General features: G+C 40.0%; 1 protein-coding gene across 1 annotated transcript; it reads left to right on the top strand.

The window, feature by feature from the left end:
• Window positions 1-66: 66 nt before the first annotated feature.
• On the top strand, window positions 67-18,389 carry kpna3 (karyopherin alpha 3 (importin alpha 4)). The gene is made up of 17 exons (XM_044217624.1): window positions 67-306; window positions 2,936-2,980; window positions 7,048-7,137; window positions 9,385-9,414; window positions 9,540-9,592; window positions 9,681-9,776; window positions 11,202-11,287; window positions 12,260-12,346; window positions 12,438-12,607; window positions 12,926-12,970; window positions 13,140-13,271; window positions 13,406-13,534; window positions 14,058-14,162; window positions 14,465-14,536; window positions 14,876-15,038; window positions 15,339-15,433; window positions 15,537-18,389. The coding sequence occupies exons 1-17, from the start codon at window positions 238-240 to the stop codon at window positions 15,633-15,635; spliced, it is 1,566 nt and encodes a 521-aa protein (XP_044073559.1). The 5' UTR covers window positions 67-237; the 3' UTR covers window positions 15,636-18,389.

The raw sequence follows: 18,389 nt of genomic DNA, 5'->3' as shown, positions 1-18,389 counted from the left end.
TTTGAGGACGTCTGTGGCCAAAAAGTCGAAGGTGAATTTATTACTGCGTCGAGGAAGCCGTGGAAACCAGGACAGCCCATGCAGGAGGTATGCATTAACTCCTCCCCTCTCTCTGCGATCTGTTACGTCCTCCTCCTCCCCCTCTCCGGAGCCAGCAGCAGCACAGGAGCTGCCGTGCCTCGTCTTTCACGGAGGAGATCCCGAAAGCCGGAGTAATAGCAAAACCCCCATACAGCCATGGCAGAAAACGCCGGCTTGGAAAACCACCGCATCAAGAGCTTTAAAAATAAGGGACGTGATGTCGAGGTGAGCTGACATATATATGCGAGTGTAAATGACATGAATCGAATTAGTTTTACGTAGAAAACGACAGTCTTTGGGCCTCGTTGGGGAGCCTGGCCCCGGCTGCAGCTGCCAGGCAGCTAGCCAGCTAGCTGCCTGGCTCTAAGCTAGCGTGAAGAGTTCGCCATCAAAAGTGCTCATTGGCCTATCTTGATAACGACACAGTCCCCCCCTTAATTGAGCGATTGCGATTATTGTTATATTGTTAACACCAGTGGCCTACCAATATTCAGTAGTTAATGTTTGTAAAGAGAAAGCAGCATCACAGTTGTACCGTTGGTTTTGGGAGAATTAAGGGCAGGCGATGTAGCTGTCATTGCCAGCTAACGTTTACTAGCTAGCGTTAGTTGGATGGACACCGGTCGTAAGCGAGGCTGGGCCTGGCCGGCACCATAATCTTGACATTTGCCATGCTTTACAGCCAGCTTACCTTAAGTACCACCAATACTAGTTTGCGAACGTCACATACACTTGTCATTATTAGTAAAACATCGGTTTAGATTGAATTCCGTGGTTGGTCCACATCCATCCTAACCAAACATTGCCCCTCCTTGTTAGCTTGCTAACGTTGTCAAGCAAATAGCTAGCATGTAATGCCAGGTGAACCAGCTAAACCGAGCTGCTAGCTGAGCCACTAAACAGTTAGCTTAATGATGCGATGACCTTAGTTTTACGGTCTACTTTGAAGTGAAATACGGCAAATGTATTGCTAACAAAAACAATTTAAGATCATGAATTTACTGTTTGATTAGAATCCATCATAGGCACGTTAGACTTGGATACCATTAAGCTTAGTACTATTAATTATAACTTGGTCTAGTTAACGCTGTAATGTTATCGCTGAGATTTCTTAATGGTTATACTTAGACATTTTTTCCAAATAGACATTGCTATATTAACGCAAATGTGAAGGATAATTGTGATTGCTTTACTGGCAAGTCATATATTCTAGAAATCACCTCCGGTATACTATGTGCCCGAGTGGCAAAGCGACAGTCTAAAACGCTGGGTATTACAGCATCATTCAACTAACAAGTCTAATTATATATCTCTGTGACAGCATTTGTCTGTAATGCTCATTGACATGATGACCAAACCATTTGGCAAAGGCTGTGTTCAGACAAGCCAAGATGAGGGAAGCTAACAGACTTGGACCAAAGGAAGACTTCAAAGTAACAAATATCTAGTCTTTTTTTAAGGTAAATACTATACATATGTAATTTATCAAAATGCAGCTCTCATGCCAAAGGGTTTACCAACAAAGACACAAACAAAGGTATGCCTGAAAAGGACCCTTCAAAATCCAGCAGGGATTGGAGTTTCACCATCAGTTGCCTAAAAGCAGAGATCGATGCCCCATAGGTGGTTGTTTTGAAACTTCGAGTCAGTGTGACCAGCACATGGCTACTATGACAGACAAGTTTTGCCAAGTGCATTCCTGATGCTATTTCAGGCATCCTGGAGGTCTGACCTGGGTCCTCTCTTAAGAGCCTCTGCATGAATTTGAGTTTTCCTAAATGGATGACTCAGACTACAGCAGGAAAACATGCCAGTTTGGGTTTTATTTATTTAGGTCAGACATAACAGATTGCTCTTCATTTCTGACATCATTAGGAACAGATTTGAATTGCAAAGCAGTGAAGTCTCGCATGCTGCAGGCCATAAGCTCCTCCTTTGTTTTCCTGGAAATTATATAGAATGTGCTTACAGTTTAGATTGGTCAAGCATTTTGTTTTTACCCTGAAATCTTTGTTGCCTTTATAGAACTGCAGGTTTCATAAAGTTTTAGTTTTTTGAGTATTTACTGTGGTGACTCTATGGGCTCCAGCAATTTTGTCTTTGTAGACATAATTCTTTGTTTTAGGAACACTTTGTATTTTGGGTACAGCAACCAACATCATTTAGCCAAATTCAGCCAGTTTAAGTGAACTGGATTGTATTAATTTCTCTTGACAGTCAGGCTGGACTATTGTATTTGATGTTCTGCTGTCGGTAAAAGGACATTTTTGTTTGGGTCAAAGTAGTGGCATTATTGTTGTTTTGCAGTGGTTGACTCTGCAGCCTCCTGAGTTATGACTGTCCCAGATTACGTAAGAGGCTATTTAGGAAGGCAACATGAACCTCTTCAGTCACAAGATCTTAGACCATCTCAAACTGTTCAGGATGAACTGGAAACCCAACAGACACACAAATACAGCAATGAGTTAAACTGTCTTTCCTCGCTTGTGCTGTTTTTTTTTTTTAGTTGTTTTATCAATCTCTTACCTTCAAATATGTAGGTGGTTTCTGTCACAGATTTATGCCTAAATTGACAAAAAAAAAATCATCTACATGCCCCATGTTTTTAAAGGTTTGTCATTTTTAATAGTTATAAGAAACCCCAAAATTAAATTGTTTGTTAATGAGGAGTGTAATTTAATGGAAAACATAAAATTTTATATCTTTTGCTCATGGTATTTTGTGATTTATTATGTAATTTTGTTATCCATGTAAAAGGCTGTAATATATATTTTTTCCACTTCAGTAAATGGTTGAATTTATGAAAAATGTTTTCACATTTCTCACTTGCTGCCTTTTTGTTTCTTTGTTATAGACTATGAGAAGACATCGAAATGAGGTGACGGTTGAGTTGAGAAAGGTGAGAAAAGATGCACCATCTGTCTACACACACATACAACAGTATTATAAATCTGTCTCGAGTTATTGACCAATGCAGTTGGACGCATTGAGAAAATAGAAAATTCAGACTGTACCTTTGTATGTTGAGAGACATTAGGATGCAACCATACCATCTATTGAGAAAATATAAAATATTGCTTGAGCCCAAAGTGAACTAGTTTAAATTTTAACAAAGCTTTATTCAACCAGCCACTATTACACTGTCTCTTGCAATTGAGTAAGCATTTGTCATTTTTGCTTTCCTTCTATACTTGTACCATTGCGTAATTTCTGTTTGGAGTCATACTTGTGTCATCCCCCCAATAGTTATTAATTAAACCCCCAATTGGTCAATAATCAAGGTGCCTTCCAAAGAGACACCATATAAAGTAACATGGGTCAATTGAGCATTTACGGATTTCTGTTCTCGGAGTTTTTTAATTCTCTCATGGAAATTAAACTTTTTTTTGGCTAGCCTTCTGGATTAGATCATAATGGGAAATTTATATTAATGTTCTTTATTTGTCAGTTCTTTGTCATTTATACTTGACAGCCACCACACGTCCAAACTACCCGTCTATAAATGATGCGTTGTTTATTATCTTATTTGTGCAATGTGCATTTTGTGCAAATAACATATTTCTTGTTGTTTTGGTCCTTTACTCTGTACCATGGGCTTAAAATGAAACAAGGATTATAAGATTAAAATGTCAACTTTCATCTTTGATTTGAGGGTGTTTACATCTACATCAACTGAACAGTGTAGGAATTGTCATCATATTTAGTTTTAAGTGCATATTTTTTGCAATCGCTGATTTCCCAAGTCTATGACCTGTAAGATGCAGGTGTCTTCAGTTCTCGCTTGTTACAGGGGATATTTGCCTTCTTTCTGATCCTCAGCAAGTGAAATCTATGCTCAGCTGGATTGATGTTAGTTCAGGGGATTGCTTTGGATATAGTTTGGATTATTGTACTGCCTCTGCTTTGTGATGGCATTGTCTGAAGATATTTTATGCATTAAAATTGATCTGAACAGTGATGACGTATGCATTCATCCTGCTGCTGCTGTCGCGACCTCATCATCGAACACAAATGAGCTGGTTCCACTGGCAGCATTAACACCACCACACCATGTATTACAAATGATGCAGCACACCTTGAATCACCTTTTTTTCCACACACAAGTCTTTCCATCACTCAGGTATGGTGGACTTTTGTGGCATCTTTTAGACAACACTTTAATAGGTTTTTAAGTATCCTACAGAGTTCCACAACTAACTTAAACCTGGCTATATACAAGATGGGTGACAAATTAATAGAAAAACCAACTTGAAGCGTCTTAGTGTGGAGTCAGGCCACCACGAGCCTCTAGAACAGCTGCATTGGTTCTTGCCAAGTCTGTGGAACACTGTTGGAGGGATGAACACCATTCCTCCACAAGATATTCCCTCATTTATATGTACAACTTTATTTAATCAAGTAATCTCATTGAGATCAAGATCTCTTTTGCAAGAGAGACCTGAGTACAGCAGATAGAAAGAAAATCAAACATAGCCAGACATAAAAAAAGGACATATAGCATCAGAGACAGTCACAGACATCGCTAAATAGATGTGAAGATGAAAGTTTATATCATTTGGTCTTATGGAGATGGTGGTGGAGAGCGTTGTCTTACACGTTGGTGGTCCAAGATCTTCCACAGGTGTGAAACTGGGTTGAGATCTGGTGACTGTAAAGGCCAGTAGCATTTAATTCACATCATTTTCAAACTCGCCAAACCATTCAGTGAGCCCTGGTGCACAGAAGCATCTGCATTTGATATGTTTCTCCACTCTTTTATTCAGATTTTTCCTTTAATTTGTCCGCCGTATGTATGTGTGTGTGATTATATATACTTGAGGCCTACATGGGGTTTTGCATCTTGTGATGAATCCTGATGTCGGTGTCATTTTCTCTTCATTTCACTCCGATACAACCTCTCTGAGGGCTCCTGACCTGTTGTGTTTTTACCTTTCCAAGTATTCTTCTTCTTCGGGTCATTTGCAATTGCTGAGCTATAACCTGTTAAAACATAAACATAGTTTTTTGTAGCATGGAATGTTTAAGACATGCAGTCTTTCTACCAATGCTGATATAATTAAAGTAAAACATCACCCTTCAAATACAAGTCGCTTTTGATATTTATGTAATGTTGTTCAGTATAATCGTGATTTCTATATGCAAACAAGTCTCCAGAGTCACAAGGAACTGAGCCTAGACTTCCACATGTGATACTTCAGTGCTGCTTGTTGCCACTCACTAGGAGACAGCCTTTATGGACACTGTTTCAGTGCCTGGTGGGATATTTCTTACTGATACTAATACAATTTAAAACAGCTGATTTGGGTTTGTAATGGATGAATAGATCAGTCACATCTTAGCTGGGTTAAGAGTTCTTTGTTTCTGTTTAAATGTGATATCTGACAACAGGAAGACCAATCACTTTTTTCATAATGAAGAACTTTCTGTGTAGATTGTACCTGATGACTTTAAGAAATACAGTACCAACACAATCAGTATGGCCCATCCATCAGAGTTATATCCGCTACAGAGTCCAAGTTGAGTAGTGGTGTTCCTCTAAAAAGCATGAATATCCACAGCACATTTAATGATCATTTTAATAGGGTGCATCTATTGCCTTACTGATAAATTTTGCCCACATGAAATGCCATTTGTTGAGTCTAGGGTTGCAACGGTATGAGAGTTTCACGGTACGATAACCGTCTTATATCGCGGTACCGCAGTTTTACACCGTTATTTTTATCAGTTACAATGACCCTTAAAGGAATGAAAACAGAAGGGTTTTTTGGTTGATCAAACGCTTTATTATAATTTCACTAAATATTATGTCCTGGCAGGCATGAAACTTGAAATGAACTTGAAAAAAAAAAAAAAAAATTATATATATATAAAATAAATAAATATAAAATAAATAAATAAATAAAAATCATAAAGCACTAAAACAGTAGAATCAAACACCATAGATAAGCTAATGAACATGGTATGATAACCGTCAATTTTCATACCACTGCATACCGTGAAACCTATATGTTTATCTTTCTGAATTGTTTATTCTTTTCGTCTCCTGGAATATGAAAGGCATATGTAAGTAGTGAAAGAGGAAGGTGCCCTCTGGTTCTAGTAACCGGGTGCCAGACAACATGAGAGAAATTTAAATGAATCTTTGCCAAGTCTGTTTGCTCTGTAAAAATGGATTTTTGACAGCCCGGCGTGGCACAAAATTGACACTGTCAAGAAAATCACAGCATAAACATAATATTCGGAAATTAACATTTAGATGAACAGATTGACGTGCAAAGGCATGAATTGGTATAGTGCCACCTGAACTGGTAATTCTAATAAACAAAACTCAAGGGACATTTTAATAACATTGTGCTTCCAGAGAAAGTCTGAGAACACTGGTGAACAGGCATGTAGAGCAGCACAGCCATCAGCAGACGTTTGGAAAACACTGGCACAGCCAAGGGTGTTAAAACATACAAAGTCATAGCTATGGAGTGCTGAGGTGGTCTTAAATCTAGCACATTCCATTTAGCTGGAACAGAGCAGCAAGAAGCACTGCACTAGCTGATTAGTCATCAGTGACGCACATCAGCATGATGCACAGGAATGTAGGGCAAGGGAATCTCCTCCTACCGCTGACTCACATGCCCTGTGAATTGATGGGATGTGTCGGTCTTTCAGCCTGTTTGTATGTACATGTTTGTCTCTATTTCCACGCTGAATGAATGTGTGCTTACTGGGGGGTTGCAGAGTGTGTTGAGGGTTAAGGTTAAGTGTCCTTCAAAGATGATTGTGTGTTTGCTTTGTGGACTAGGCTGCAGGCAGATTTCTCTGACCTACCCACATTTCTAACATGTAGGCTGTACTCCTGAAAGTAAAAGTTTGGGAAAGAGAAGATTCACTGTTACTTTCAGTGCTCATGAAGGCATTAATGCACACTTTCATCTCCTCCCCTCATTGCTTTTCTGTCTTTTCTCTTGTCAGAACAAACGAGACGAACATCTACTGAAGAAGAGAAATGTCCCGCAGGAGGAGAGTCTGGAGGACTCTGATGTCGACTCAGACTTCAAAGGAGTAAGTGTGGGCGTGCGGGTATGTGCTTGAGTGAGAGAGATGTAGTGAGACTGGACTGTCTGGATAACAGGTCAGAAGGGTTAACATCAAGTGGGCAGTGTGGTTCAAAATTATTTCAAATTGTGTGTGTGATACAGGCTAGAAACAGTAGCTGAACATCTTCAGTAAGAATGAAATGTCTTTGGGTTCTGTTTTTACTGGGATTTCCTCCCAAATAAAAGCATTTACAGTGCAAATGAAATATCAGTGCGTTGTCATGTTATGATTTTTCTCTGTTAGTAATATTTATTATTCCAAACTTCAAAGGGCCAATTCAGCCAAATTACAAAAAACAGTTTCTTCTTAGTTGAGATTGAAAGTTTATTCTTAATCTTGGGAAGAGCAGCTGACAAGAAAACTCTCACCACAAGGTTTAGTTAGTGGCTATTCTGGAGCTTTCAGTCATATCACACATTCTTCCTCAGCAGATGGAGTTTTCCCAGTTGTCATGGAATTGTAGATGTTCAGATTTCCTAGATTTACTAATTCCATTTAGTCCTGTTTCTAAAGAGCTCAAAGGAATGGAAATTTGAACATCTACAATTCCATGACAACTGGGTAAACTCAGTTGGGTGATATTGGGATAATTTATGTTAACATAACAGCTACTATGACCAGTTTGGTGAGTTTATTTTGTCATTTTCTTTTACCTAGATGTGTCTGTCCATGCAGATTTCAGTCTTGTAATATCTGCTGCTGTAACTTCTGCCACCACCCCAATACAGTTGGTTTAATGGAATTTTGTTTTTGCTCTTCACCGCAATAAAAAATTACGTTTGACAACTCCACATCAATGTTGTATTTCCAGAGATAATGTTCCAATTTCTCAGGATAGTCCACCGACCTGGCTGTGAACTGTTTATCTTCTACTGAAAAAATTGTTATGAAAACTGTCGATAGCACATTCTGATTATCCTGAGAATACCATCAATAACACCTCCATTAAATAAGGTTGGCACCAGAAATCTTAGAAACAAATATCATAAAACCAAAGCAGATAAAAACCAAAATTGAAAGAATATGTGTAAAAAATAACTTTTATAATTTGTGTGAATAGACCCTCTAATTCTCACTCATATCCTTTTTACACCAAAATTAGGGCGTATATGCAGGTTTTTTTAAACGCGGATAAACCCCCGGGAAAAAAATAGGCGATCGACTCCTTTCCCATTGCCAGTAGATTGCCTTTCTGTTTTTTTCTGATGCGTCACATTCAACATCACGAACGCGCCGGACAGCAGGGTTAGTAAACGGTAGAAAGCAGCATGGAGGCCAGAGAAGCTCTCTCACCTCGCTGTCTTGCCAGTGTTGCATCTTGAACAATACGAAGAACACAATCGCTGTTGCACGTGTCCCACTGAAGACAAAAGACAGATGTTAGTGGTTGTCCAGTGTGAAAAGGGGCTTCACTAATGGAAAGGTTTTAGGAGTTTTTTTACTGTAGAGTATTATTTACAAATATGCCCTGGTTAGTTAAGTCTGTGGTTTGCAGATCCATCATAGTCTCATGGGAGCTGTGACTGAAAGCTAATGGTATTATTGTTTTTTAAAATGTTGAGGTTTTAAAATTTTATAGCCAATACTGTTGTAGAGAGACGTTTATCTTAAAATACTGACAGAAATCCAAAATATCATTGAAACAAGGTAGCCTAGTAGTGGGGTGAGGCTGTATTATTTTAGCCCTATTGGAGTTCAGAGTCAGAAGACACTTCAGGGAAAAGAGAGGGTGCAGCTCATTGTAATTTCCTCTGTTTCAGTTGAAAGCCACCAAGCATTTTGCATATACTGCATTATTAATTTTCATGTCAGATTCAAAGATGCAGTGGGCAAGCTGTTAAAGTCTCAATGTAGACTTGTAAACGATTTTATCACATTTACATAAATGAAACATATTATGTAAAGTGGTGTTAATCAAGGGTCAGTTAAGTTTGCTACTTAGGTTTTTTTTTTTTTTCATTTTAGTGTTATGCTGCAAAAGTATTTAAAACATCCATATGTCAACCTCACATCACGTCATAATTTGGATCCATCCCAAACCCTACATATTACACTGTGAAAATATCTGAGCAGCATGAGATACAAAAGGTTTACTTGTTACACTATTGCACCCTAATGACATAGGGCAAATGCACAGGTTTGCAGTTGGACGTCTGTCTTCAGTGATAGAGTATGTTGTGCTAATATTCCTCTACATTTCTCTTTGTGCAGCAAAATGTTACGCTTGATGCCATCTTACAGGTAAGAGTTCACATCATTCAAGCCCTCCATTGCCTTTCCCAAATGTACCAGCAATAGCTCCTAAACTGACTACTAATTATGCTGTGCTTGACATTTATTATGGCCTTCACTCTTTGTCACTACAGAACGCTACCAGTGATAATGCAGTTATCCAGCTCAGTGCTGTACAGGCAGCCAGGTGAGTGACTGACAGAACACACACATACAGACACCAGCTGTTTTTTGTATATGAAGTTCTTGAGATTTTTTTCCCTGCCCTTTGTCAGAAAACTGCTCTCGAGTGACAGAAACCCTCCCATCGACGACTTGATAAAGTCTGGGATCCTGCCCATTTTAGTCAAATGCCTGGAAAGGGACGACAAGTAAGTCTGCTTCAGTTTGTGTTTGCATTCAGTGTTATTTTTCTTTGACGCAATGAACTGAGTGTTCTAGCTGTTAAGGCTGCAGACTGCTGTGATGGATTACTGACGCTGCTACATCAAGTCTTTGCCGCAACAGAGGCTTTGTGTGCATGAGAGTGTGTGTATCCAACTGTGTCCACACGTGAGAGTGTGTAGAGGCACGCAGGGCAGTTGGCTGGTCCTCTCAGTCCAGGCCAAGCCAAATATAACAGCATTCCTGTCTCTCGGAGGTCCCCAATTCCCAGGACCTTGTGTTCACTGAGGGGGGAGAATGAATAGTTAGGGTGGAAGAAGTTGTAAGGATTTTACCATGGCATTAACAACAGATAGCGTCATGTTAACATGAAACACCAGCATACATTATTGTTATTGTTGTTGTTATTATATATTATGTTATTTTTGAGTTTGTGCAGCAATGCAGTATAACTCATGTGCACCCATCAAGAGAAAATAATTGTCTAGTATGTTGCCATAGCATTATGGCAGAAAGCCAAGCCAGTCCAGCCTAATGACATAATGAGGTATAGAATCACAATGTACAGCCTGAAAATGAGCACCATTTTACATGACCAAGTATAGACAAAAGGTCTTATCTGAGGTCTTCAAATTAAATCTGTGAATGCATGATAGGGCAGAAAATGTAACTCTTCTGTCCAGAGGCAACCACAGAGGCTGGTTACATCACAAAGACTACCACACCCTGTTTCCTGTTTTACATCCCAGCTGAAGCTTAAGAAACCAGTAGGAACTCCAGATCATGGTTGGTCGCCTGATGAAATATTCAGTGGGGTAGACAGACTTACCACCCTTAGCCATGATTTATTACCATTTGGCTGGTGGGTGGTGTGAGGATCACTTGCAACTGTGTGATTTCTAATATTTTGTGTTGCATCATTTAAAAAAATAAATCTTTTCATGATAGTCTTCCCCTGTGAGCACAGCCCTAGTTCGTCAAACACCATGATATCTGACCACTGTCAGATGTATTATCCTCCACACAGACCTGTTTTCACTAGGGTTTCACATAACTGATTTTTTTATTAATCATTATTTTAAAGAAACCAATAATGGAAAACTATGCCCTGGTGAGCAACAAGCTTTTGATTAAAATGGGTTTGAGGTACATTCCTCTAAAAAGCCCTTTTAATACTGGAAGGCCAAAAAACACACAAGTGTATTTGGGTGCTTGGGGAAAAATCTAAAAATCAGCCTTGAAAAACATGTAATAGCAGCTGGGAATTCAGGAAGTTTTCACATCAATATTTATCATAACTATTATTCCCCCCCTTTTGTGTTCCACTCTACTGTGGAAACTAAATGAGCCTTATTTATGTCTTTAACTTGTTTTGTTTTTGTCTAACTGGTTTTGTTTTCTTTGTCCTGCAGCCCCTCTCTTCAATTCGAGGCAGCTTGGGCTCTGACCAACATTGCCTCTGGGACGTCATCACAGACTCAGGCTGTGGTTAAATCCAGTAAGTTGACCCCACATTCTGTCGTCGTTCCCCCCACCACAGTCTGTGTTTGTATACTGTCTGCAATCTGCCAAGCTAGCATATTTATTTGTTTTTTCACTCAGTGGGGCAGTCTGATTTTTTGGATTATGTTTTTATTAGATAACCGTGCACTCTTATTTTGAAAGAAAGCCAACATGACTGGAGAAGTGGAAACCGTGATCAGCGTTCATGTGATTAGCTGGCTGTTACAGAGACAGCACTAGTTGGTTTAGACCTGAGGAATGTCACGTATCTAAAACTTTTAATTTAGAATGAAACAACAGATTAAAAACACTCTAAAATTAAACATGGAATTGTGTGACTTTATTTTAATTGAACTGAGTAATCTGCAGTTGCTTAAATTAAAGTATATGTAATTTATGCTTCTACATACATTGAACATTTCATACATTTTAGCAACACCCACACAGGTATTTACAGTTATTCTGGGTGATCAGATCTCAGCTAGACGTTGGGTGGAGATTCTGGAAATTGAGATTACCAAAACTTTGATAATATCTATGATAATAACTAAGATAAAAGTAGAGTAGTCCTTCCCAAAGAGGTGCAACAAAGATATCAGTCAAGCACTGTCTGTATATGCTCCACTTTCCTGGGAAGAGATTTGATTAAAAAATTCTCTTGGTGCGTACATTAGTTGTGGTGTTTTAAATGGGCATGTTCACTTTGACTACTAGAAAGGAATCTTTTAGTAGTGAGTAGACATTTTCACTCCGCAATGCTTTGACTGTCAACAGGGTCAGTATAGGTATTTAAACCAATCCATTGAGTCATTACATTTTTGTTGATACCCCTACTTAGGTTTAGATTAGCTGTTATATACAGGAGCTGTGACACAGTCATGGGTCTGTGTTTATTTTATTTTGCTTTGGACACGACCAATCTGTCACCTTGGTCAAGTTTTTGATACGCTGATGTTTGTGTGTCCAGATGCAGTGCCCCTGTTCCTGCGACTGCTGCACTCTCCCCACCAGAACGTATGTGAACAGGCTGTATGGGCTTTAGGAAACATTATAGGTAAGTAGTGTCCTCTAATTGGAATGTGTGTACATACTGCTTGGAAGCAGCTGTTCAGAGTTATGTTGACCTCTGCCCCTTGCCTGCCTAGGTGATGGTCCACAGTGCAGGGATTATGTCATCTCTTTGGGCGTGGTCAAGCCCCTGCTTTCTTTCATCAACCCATCAATCCCCATCACCTTCCTCCGCAATGTTACCTGGGTCATTGTTAACCTCTGCCGCAACAAGGATCCACCACCACCCATGGAGACTGTGCAAGAGGTGTGTGTGTGTGTGTGTGTGTGCAGGCTTTCATGTGCCAGACAGATGGATGTGTTGCTTTGCAGTTGACTGTGTCACTGCAGGCTGAGTCACACAGAGATTTTGCAGAGCCTTTTCAGTACCCAAATCAGCCTCATCACCCAAGGGAGTTTCTAACTATAAAGCTCTTTTGGCGACATTTGAAGTCTGGTTTTGACAGCTATTCCTCTTTGTGACTTTTTTTGTTTTTTCACTCTGCCCTGTTTTTACCTTCATCTGATCCATCTATTCCTCTGCCTACATCCAACCCATTCACAACCTACTTTTCTTTCCCCACAGATTTTGCCCGCCCTCTGTGTGCTAATATATCACACCGATATAAATGTAAGTATCCGAGCGAAGGGCGATTGTCCCAGTCATTTTGTATTTACTGATTAGTATTGACTGTAAAGAAAGATCACCTGCTTTGTGCTGTCAGAATGGCATTTTTCTAAACGCTAACAGCATAATTACTGTACATGGTCTTACGAGGTTTGTGTGTCTGTGTGTTTAGATCCTTGTAGACACAGTGTGGGCTCTGTCCTATCTGACGGACGGCGGGAACGAGCAGATCCAAATGGTCATTGATTCTGGAGTCGTTCCATTTCTTGTGCCTCTCCTCAGTCATCAGGAGGTCAAAGTTCAGGTGAGTTTGTTTTATTAATTGAATTTATTAGTCTTTACCTTTTTGGCTACAGTAAGATGACCATTTCAAAATTTCATCCTCAATGAATTAATCAAAGTAATTTCAAGTTTATTGCCTCCTTTGTCAAACTACAGACGGCAGCTCTGAGGGCAGTGGGTAATATCGTGACAGGGACAGACGAGCAGACGCAGGTTGTGCTTAACTGTGATGTCCTCTCACACTTCCCCAACCTGCTCACACACCCTAAAGAAAAGATCAACAAGGTATCTTCAACACCACAGCCTCAACCTTCATGTTATTGGGTTTTTTTATGTTTTATTGTGTAATTCTGGCTGTTTCTTATGGTTTGGCATGGAAATAGGAGTAAGGTGTCTGCGGCCTGCGAACTGCAGTGAAGTTCATGACATTTGTGAGAGCTATCTGTTTCACTCTCAGGAACATTTTGAAAGGCAACAACATCTGACTGGTTTTAATGTTTTGGGTTTTTTCTTTCCCCAAAGCATACACACTAACCATAACGCACCCGTCTCACATCAGCCATTGTTGTAACAAATGTATTCAAGAAATACCCATGTTAAGGTGCTGTACGCAGATTACATGCACAATTGAGTGTAAAAGACGTATGGAATTGGAAGGCCAATCATCTGCTTTATTCCCTCTTTACTAGCCCAGTGAGAAAAAGTAATGTAGTGGAAGAGAAATGCACAGGGTTTTTGAAGAATGTCCATGTGTGTGTGTGGAAGATATAGTGCCAGTTTTGACCATTTGTGATTTGTCTGTTTGCAGGAAGCAGTCTGGTTCCTGTCCAACATTACAGCTGGGAACCAGCAGCAGGTCCAAGCTGTGATCGATGCTGGGCTGATTCCTATGATTATTCACCAACTGGCTAAGGTTTGTGCATGGTGGAAGAACAGGAAAGAGATTCCTTAAGCTTTATAATCTCCAGTCTTTATATTCAGATTCAGATAACACATTGTATCAGACTCTAAATTTGGAAAACCATAATGTTGGCGTAAATTGTATGTATTCAGTTGCATCGACACATTCTATGTTTTGTAGCCAGAGAAGCAACTCTTGATAAATGAATTAATACTGAATGCAAATATGGCCTAGATTTTCTGTGTCTTGGCATTATGCTGTTGTAGAAAAGACCTGCTATGTGCACATCTTAGTGACAGCCTGTCTCTCTACAGGGTGACTTTGGCACTCAGAAGGAGGCAGCGTGGGCCATCAGCAACCTCACCATCAGTGGGAGGAAAGACCAGGTGAGCTGGGCTTTGGGACCAATGATGTAGAAATCTGATGCTTGTTTCAGTTCATTTACTGCTATGAAGGGTGTATTTTTTATTTAAACTGTAGAAACCCTAGTTAGCATGGGAGTCAGTCATATAATATTATACAATTTCAACAATAAATGTTTACCTTGGCACTTTTTCAAGAAGCAGAATTATCACCATTATTGAAAGATGAAACTAGGCGATGTTGAATTGTTTACATATGAAGGTCATTGTGAGTGAAATTACAAGGACATGTTCCACACTTGTAACCATGTACCTATGTTGTAATCAAGTATGGATGTGGTGTGTATGTGTGGGTTCGTGTAGGTGGAGTTCCTGGTGGAGCAGAATGTCATCCCTCCGTTCTGTAACCTGCTGTCAGTGAAGGACTCTCAGGTGGTGCAGGTTGTGCTGGACGGCCTGAAGAATATCCTCATCATGGCAGGAGATGAAGCCAGCACTATTGCGGAGATCATAGAGGAGTGTGGAGGTCTGTATATGGACTTGCATTACTCAATTAGTATTTTCAGTTGTATTAAACCTATATGTATCCTATATTATAAATGTAAGCTTTTGGGTTTTTATTTGAGAAAGTCAAGGACTAGAGTGTTTGGTATATCATTTTCCATTTCTTCTTCTTCTAACGAGTGCATGTTTTGACAGCCTTGTTGATTTGTCAAATTGAATGTCAATCAATTGAACTGTATAAGTTACTGCAGTAGCCAGTTCCCAGTCTTAATGCTGTTGATAACAGGAAAGGTTATGTTTGCCATTGTGTTTGATCTTTCAGGTTTGGAGAAGATAGAAAATCTGCAGCAGCATGAGAATGAGGATATCTACAAACTAGCCTTTGAGATTATTGATCAGTACTTTTCAGGAGATGATGTAAGTTTACCACCAGTGATTTACACCTCAAAATTTTCATTAGTTTTTCCTGCTCCGTCAACAGCTTACTCTGCGGTGATCTCGTAATATCTGTCCTTTTCAGATTGACGAAGATCCCAGCTTGATCCCCGACACCACTCAAGGAGGGACCTTCAACTTTGATCCAGCTTCCAACATGCAAACGAAGGAGTTCAATTTCTAAAAGCCAGGATGTTTGGTTCAACCAGCTGCACGGGTACTCTGTAATCACCCCAGACATTCATCCATCTCTCCTCCAACCTGGCAACCTGGTACCGAAGGATTTACTTCGATTTACTACATCACTTCAACATGGAAACTCACCACGGAAGGATTTACCCACCCCCACCTCTGCACTGCAGGGTGTTTTTTTTTTTGTTTGTTTGTTTTAATGGTCATCCTTCACCGAACAAAGCAACCCCACATAGGAGTCCTGGTCTTTCAACAGGCACCATCACCATCTGGCAACTTGCATCAGGAGGATTGTCAGTGTTCTCTGCCAGTGCTTCTAAATATAACACAAAAATTAAACCAGAAGGAAGAAAAAGCCTTCGTGGCAAGATTTAATTGCCAAATGTCAAGTCTTCATAAAGACAAAAACACAAGCACATTTTCAGACACAACACATGCATAAACACACTTTTTTGACACTTAGAATTTGTGTGCATAATTCTGTTAGAAGCCATCATATCACTTATGGGGAAGAAATACTGCTGTTTGTTTGTGGTTTATTTTTGTGCTTTCCCTCCCCTGGATTGTCCTCTGGTGTTACTTCACCCACGCGCACGCACAGTGACATACAAGTACACACATCAACACACTTAGTCACACAGATTCCCGGTGGCCGGGCACCCCAATAACCCTCTCTCACCCAGTTTAAAGAGTTAATCCCAGAGCTAAGCCATGATTAACCACGGACCCCCACTGCCCTCCCAGGAGCGTCCTGGGGCAGGTGGAGGGGTGAAAGGGCTCAAAGGCAAAAAGAGGACTCCGTGGCAAACTGACAGACAGGACTTCTGACTCAATGACGTCACTTTTTTAATGTGACCTCTGTTGAATTATCAAACTTAACGTTTGTTTAAAAAAATCATCAAATGTGAAGAAAATGCCATAATTCTTTCTTTTTTTTTTTCCAATACATATAACTGTAAGACCTGCTAACTGCCTGCTTCTGATTCAGCAGAGCGACAACAGTTTTTTGTTTTTTACGGATGTGAATACTTGTCATGGGAGGAAGCACCTTTAGGTGAAGGCGCAGAGACTTAAGAGAAGAGGAACGTATCAGCTGTAGCGTTTATCCCCCCTACAGGACATCCATTTCTGCAGCATGAGCTCGGTCGCGTCCTGTGATCCAGTGAACTGTTTGCTCGGGACTCCCCTGTAATGTGAAACTCGGAAGGGGGGGTTTAACACAAAAATACCGTCGAGCTAAAATCGACCCGAATTGCTTATCTGACCTTAATCTTATTTTAATTCTTTTAAATTCTCTCTTCAAACAAAAATTTTAGGTTCATGTTTCAGCTTCTTCTGGTTGAGTCTGTGGAGCTTCCATATGTCTGTTTTCCTTTTTCCTTTTCTTCAGTCTTATGCACACGTCTGAGACACATATTGATGTCTGCCTGCAGAAAGGGACCTATACTCATTGAAGACTAGACTTATATAAGGAGTACAGGTCCTGACCTTTACCGTACTTAACTACTTTCAATGAAGAGGTCACATGTCATCACTCAATTTGAATAATTGTACAAAAATGTGATGTGTATCTCTCCTTGCCGTCTAATGAATATATGAATATATTTACATAAAGCCTGTACAAAGCTGCTGCAGCTGACAGTCATTGGATGGACGATAACCTTACTGTCAAAGATGGCTGGGGAGGGTTTTTTTTGTTGAAGCAATATTTCATTGTTTTCATTTTTGACTTGCATATGTATTGTGATGACATGCTGATGAATTGGAACAGGCTGGTTTTTGTTTTTCTCTCTTCGTAGTGGTGACGGGCTGTTTTAAAATGTACCGTCCCATGTCCCAGTTGGTGTGTGGGTGCGGGTTTGAGGTGTCAAACTTGTGAACCCGACCCTAGCCCTGGTCTCGAAGACTTTATGATCCTCTGGTTGGCTGCTAACTACTGAGAGAGGGTCAGAGCAAAGGGGGGGATCACACTGGGGTTTTAAATATTGGGTGGGGTTGTTATGAGCAGCCCAGGCTTGTTTTTGGGACTAGCTGTTTATTACTGAACAAAACTATAGAGAGGGTGTACAGTCATGAACTAGCAGACTAGACCGAGCCACTTTAAAGATTTACAATTCCGTTGCCTTGTATCTGAATTAGATACAAGCTTATGTTTGTTGCAAGATTTTTACTTGCTAATGAAAAGTTGTTTTAAATAAAATGATAGGAGAAAAGCAACAGACAGCGTTTTGGCCTCTGATTGTTTATATCTTTTTATAAATTTTAGATTGAATTCCTCTCTTTAAGGTGGCTCATTGATGCTTTCAACTCTTGTGCATATTAAAGACAAGAATGAGTTGAAAATCATTGTGCCTTTTGTTTTTCATTTCAACTAAAACTAGGTTTTATTGAATAGAAAAGATTCTTTGAGCAACTGGAGAATTTTGAAATGGGAGCTGTGGCTACAGTAATATGTGGTCTCCCTGTTGTTGGAGTTTGCCATGGGAATGGTCAATGCTGCTCTCTGCTGTTGAGAGTAACTGCTCCCCTCCGATCTTATTCACTGAACATTGTAACACACCATTTCTCCCACTCATTACACCCCTCCCTCCCCCCAAAGAAAACAACAACAACACCGCCACGAACCATCTTTGCCATTTTTCAATCAGGGGATTTTGATATCATCTCCTCTCATCTCACCCTCAGGACATGATCTGTGTTTCTGATCCTAACCAAAATAAACTTGCTGTTTAGCCGTTGGATCCTC

The sequence above is a fragment of the Siniperca chuatsi genome, linkage group LG12 (genome assembly GCF_020085105.1).
Source record: "Siniperca chuatsi isolate FFG_IHB_CAS linkage group LG12, ASM2008510v1, whole genome shotgun sequence".
Lineage (NCBI taxonomy): Eukaryota > Metazoa > Chordata > Actinopteri > Centrarchiformes > Sinipercidae > Siniperca > Siniperca chuatsi.
Note: the sequence above shows the minus strand (reverse complement) of the source record. Positions and strands in the feature narration are given on the sequence as shown.

Coding starts and splice junctions, on each gene's coding strand:
- kpna3 (XM_044217624.1), top strand. CDS start 238: ATGGCAGAAAACGCCGGCTTGGAAAACCACCGCATCAAGAGCTTTAAA. Junction 2,981..7,047: donor TGACGGTTGAGTTGAGAAAG/GTGAGAAAAGAT, acceptor TTCTCTTGTCAG/AACAAACGAGACGAACATCT. Junction 11,288..12,259: donor TCAGGCTGTGGTTAAATCCA/GTAAGTTGACCC, acceptor TTGTGTGTCCAG/ATGCAGTGCCCCTGTTCCTG.